Below are 4,410 nucleotides of genomic sequence, written 5' to 3'. Positions count from 1 at the left end.
TTCTCGCATGCGAAAAGCCGTTATGGATGCTACGCAATGCATTCGCATTTTCTCACAATTTTTTTTGGGAGGTGGGGGCATTTTTAAGGTGCGGGTTCTTCGTTGACCATGCGAAGTTGGTGAGCAACTGCATGTTGTGCGGCGTGTGCGCGTCCGGAGCGAACAGGGTAAACTCTGCTTGGTCGGCGTCCAATCTCCCCCTCTGCCACGTTGCACAAGGTTGAAGAACGCTTACTCCAGTGCCGGATCAAACTGGAACCGCTGGAACTTGCACTTATTGTCCCCCGTTGTACTGGTGCAAGCCAGTTCACTGGGCAAATTATTGGTGCCATGATGACAAATTCGAGATAAAACAATTTCTTTGCCTTCTGATAAGCGTATATATTGTATTCTCGTGAAGGTACACTATATTCCAGACTCAAGAGGCCGATGCGCAAGTTCTGTTTCTGTGTTTTGGTGCTTGACGCCATCACAACTTGCCAGGCTGCTGCGTGAAGTCACTAGGATTCGTACTGTAGCCTGACGATGCGCTAGGTGCATCGTCAGGCTACAGTACGAATCCTAGGTAAAATCTGACCTAAAATATCAAAATAAAAGATCAGCATTTGCTGAGCGTGACACTTTCTCAGAGCAGTCTCGATACACGGGAGATTTGTATGGCAGAGTAAACTCTCCTTTGGAAAAAGGTGCTAGTACCCCTTTAACTGTACAGACACAGAAATTTGTAGATGTCCTCTTTACAAGCTGACCCTGTTAAAAAATAAGTGTTGCGCAGGCATTGTGAAAAGTGCTATTGCTGAAAACTGGTATCATAAAGTTGTGAAAACCTTATTAGCGTGTTCTACTCAGTAGCTTATGCAGTATTTTGCTTGCAATGTTTGTTGGTCTGGTACATTGTGTGCAGGAAAAGAGCTGTTTGACCCTGGCGTGTCAAGGTGATTTGTGCCTGTGAATGCATATGTCTTGATGAAATTAGGGAAGAATCCTTATGCAAAATTTGCCATCAGCAGCTTCGCTCATGTCTGCCATGTTGAATGGGAGCTGAAACTGTAGTGAGCTGCAGCAGCACATCTTGCATTGCTATCCACCCCTTCATGCTAAGCCAGTCCGCAGCAGTGGTGTATCAGTTATGGTGCTTTCTGCCCGAAGGTTGTGGGTTAGATCGTGAGCACCCAGTCTCAGCAGTCGCATTTTTAATAGACGCAAAATGCTGGAGACCCGTCTGGTGTGCAATGCCAGTGGACGTTAAAGAACACCAGATGGTCAATTTCCAGAGCACTACATTACGGTGTGTCTCAGACATATTATGGTTTTGGGTCGTGAAAACCCTCATATTATCATTATTCAATCTAAGCGGATTCGCCATGTTGTCAACTGTGCAATGTATGCAATAATACGTCACCAAAAATTATTATTATTATTATTATTATTACCGACAGCCAAGTTTGGCTATCGTTGACATTGCGGCTGATGTGCTACTGCGGCGCAATTACAATCGACAGCCAATTTTGCTCTGCACGTGGTGCCGTGTCACACATGAAGCACCAATGCTCTGATATACTCCCCGCCCCCTTAGCGAATATATCAGAGCATCGCTGTTCCACTACTGCGCGGGCGCCGGAACGTCGTATTGAAGGTGTTAGTAAAATTGCAGTATGCTGAAAAGCTATTTTATTTTATTCTACTGTGGTATGAGCGCAGCTTAGTCACATTTTTTTGTACAATTGACTAGTTTAAAATTATTTTTGCTTGTGCGGGTATACGCTCTGTTTGTGCTTGCGAACTAGCAGTGAAATTTGTGTGTTGGGTTGTCTGCAGTTGTAAAAAACACGACGTCAAGCTGCTGTTAAGCAGAAGACAAAGCACGTCAGCAACCGTTTTAAGAAGCAGCAGGGAGGCCTGCTGTTTGCTAATGCTGAAAAAAAGAACAGAGAAAGAGCTTTTGAAAGAAGTGAATATGTATGCTCAGGGCTCAAAATACAAAAGCATTAGAAAGAATAAGCCTACTGGAAAATGCCCTTCGCAGCAAAAATTTCCAAACAGGTTTATCATTTCTTCATAAGCTGTTGTAACGCACTGCTGCTAGGGTTGTATGCAGCAGCAAGTTGCCCTATTCCCATCGCGTGCAATTTTGCTGAAAAGCAGAATGCAATGTAAGCTCTTGGGTGGTATAGATGCATGTATGTTTTTCTAATCACTTGAAAATGTGCTTTTACAACTTTCACAGTGTGGTGGATATTAAAAAGAACACCACTTGGTCAAAATTTCTTGAGCCCTCCACTACGGCATCCCCTATAATAACACCATGGTTTTGAGACGTGACATGCAACGCATCATTACACTTTAATTGCATATCTCAACTGCATGCTATGTTTATCATATATAGCGTCACCGCCCTAAAACAATCAATTGAACTGCCATCACTCGCGTCGCGCCGCCTCATCTCGCGCCTATGCCTCCTCCACAGTTTCTTTTTCCGACCCCAATCAAGACACGAACTTTTACAGCCCCCAAACAGAACTTCTTCCCGCATTAACCATTCAAACCCCATTGCACGAATCAACGGCCGTACATCCGCAATGAACGACTCCTTTTTCCCCCAAGCAATAACACTTTGGAATCACCTTCCCGACACCATTGTTGCCACACCTGACCGCACATCATTCCGCGCAAAATTGGAATCCCACTTTGATTCCACCCATTAACCCGTGGCTGTAAATATATTCTACCAACGTACTGTATGTATAATTTGCTTGTGCCTAGTTGTTTGTACTCTAATTCCCAGCCAAAGCGTTTCTTTTGTGTGTTATTTGATTCATTTTTGTTGTCATTTTTGACCAAACTACCATATTAGAGCTGTACTGTTTATAATAATTTGTTCAACTTGAATTATACACACTCACAGCGTATTTTTTGCCCCCCCTTATGTAATGCCCTCGGGCCTTTAAGGATGCAATAAATGAAATGAAAAATTATTTGACCATGCACACCTAGGATGGTACCGTGACAATTAAGGGTGCAATATACTTTATTTCTGCACACTCTACTTTTTCATTGCAGCAAACAACCTTGTCTTTTGCGGATGTTGCAGCCGCAAGTCTCAAAAACAGAAACGACATGCACCGTTGCCACCACTATGTGCTGCCACGCTGGAACCGCCACAGCGACCACGGACAGCCCTGAAGTAGCCCAGTCAAGTGTGAGGGAGGCTGCACGGCTTATCAATTATGTGCCCACTGACAGAGAGGTATCATAAAACTCTAGTATGCTTTGTCTTGAAGATATATTGCTTTGCTTTAATGAGAAAATGTGCATTGACAAACTAATGTGTGCACATCATCTTTGACTTGTTTTATAGGTGCATCGGAGCAAAGAAATTGCCGTTCCTAAGAGGCTGTACAATCACCCCATGGGCTTGAAAAGACAGACCCGTTTTGTTCGTGAGGGGGCCGTTAACATTTTTTATACAGCAGGCCAAGTCGGTAGAAGTGTTACTGGCGCAGCCTACAATCGGTCTAAAGGGGAGGCGAAATCTCCCAAGGAGAAAGAAACATATGCTGTGTTTTCAGGTAGGTGAAATTTTGCAATTTGACCAAAATAATGGAAGTTGGTGGCTCCATTTTTGCACGTAATCAGCCGAGGTTTCACTGCCAACTTGTGTTTTAATTACTTACTAAAGCTTCAAGTGTAGCTTTTGCCTACTGGAGCTGGGTACTTTTATGCAAGAATCCACAAACTCATTTTAAACAATACTAGAGAGGCAGACCGGTAGAACTCCTACTTACTTTCTTGTCATATTGACTCCTCTATTTAGAGTGCACATAATTGTCGCTTAATTGCCTGTAACTTGCTTTGTTTTTGATCATGCAGATTTCTTCAACCATTTGTTTGAAGCACACCGTTCTGATTGGAGAGGTTGAGCAAATGAAGAAGCTCCTCAATAAAGCTTTGGCAAACAAAATTAATGACTTTATGAAATCAAAAGATTAACCAAGGAATGGCACATCAAATAAAATATTTTGTTTGATTTCTGTGCTCATATTTGTGTCCTGCTTGCTCTGATGTAGCGGTGAACCTGCCAGTTGGCTAAGCACCGATTCGCTTGTGGGCCTATCAGAGTAGAATGCTACACTTATAGGCTGGCACACGAGTACTGGTACACTGATAGACTGGTACACTGATACACTCATAGACTGATACACCTATAGACTGATACACTTATAGACTGATACAACTGTCAATAACCAATAGCCTATCAGTTTTTCTATCAGAATTTTTGCTAGGGTTGTCTAAAAAATGAGGGGCTATAAAAAAAAACAGACAATACTAGATTTGACAAAGCAAATGAATTGGGTTTGTGGACTGTCACCCTCCCCTGTGGCTTCGTACGCTATGCTTAGAACGACAAAA

At 42.9% G+C, this 4,410-nt stretch overlaps 1 protein-coding gene across 1 annotated transcript; it reads left to right on the top strand.

Moving 5' to 3' along the window:
- The first annotated feature begins 608 nt into the window (after positions 1-608).
- Positions 609-4,031, top strand: LOC119175461 (uncharacterized). Its single transcript, XM_037426406.2, has 3 exons — positions 609-3,247; positions 3,359-3,569; positions 3,871-4,031. The coding sequence occupies exons 1-3, from the start codon at positions 3,083-3,085 to the stop codon at positions 3,918-3,920; spliced, it is 426 nt and encodes a 141-aa protein (XP_037282303.2). The 5' UTR covers positions 609-3,082; the 3' UTR covers positions 3,921-4,031.
- Positions 4,032-4,410: the final 379 nt, after the last annotated feature.

The sequence above is a fragment of the Rhipicephalus microplus genome, chromosome X, assembly GCF_043290135.1.
Source record: "Rhipicephalus microplus isolate Deutch F79 chromosome X, USDA_Rmic, whole genome shotgun sequence".
NCBI lineage: Eukaryota > Metazoa > Arthropoda > Arachnida > Ixodida > Ixodidae > Rhipicephalus > Rhipicephalus microplus.
The sequence above is the reverse complement of the archived record's forward strand: the minus strand, read 5'-3'. Positions and strand labels throughout refer to the sequence as shown.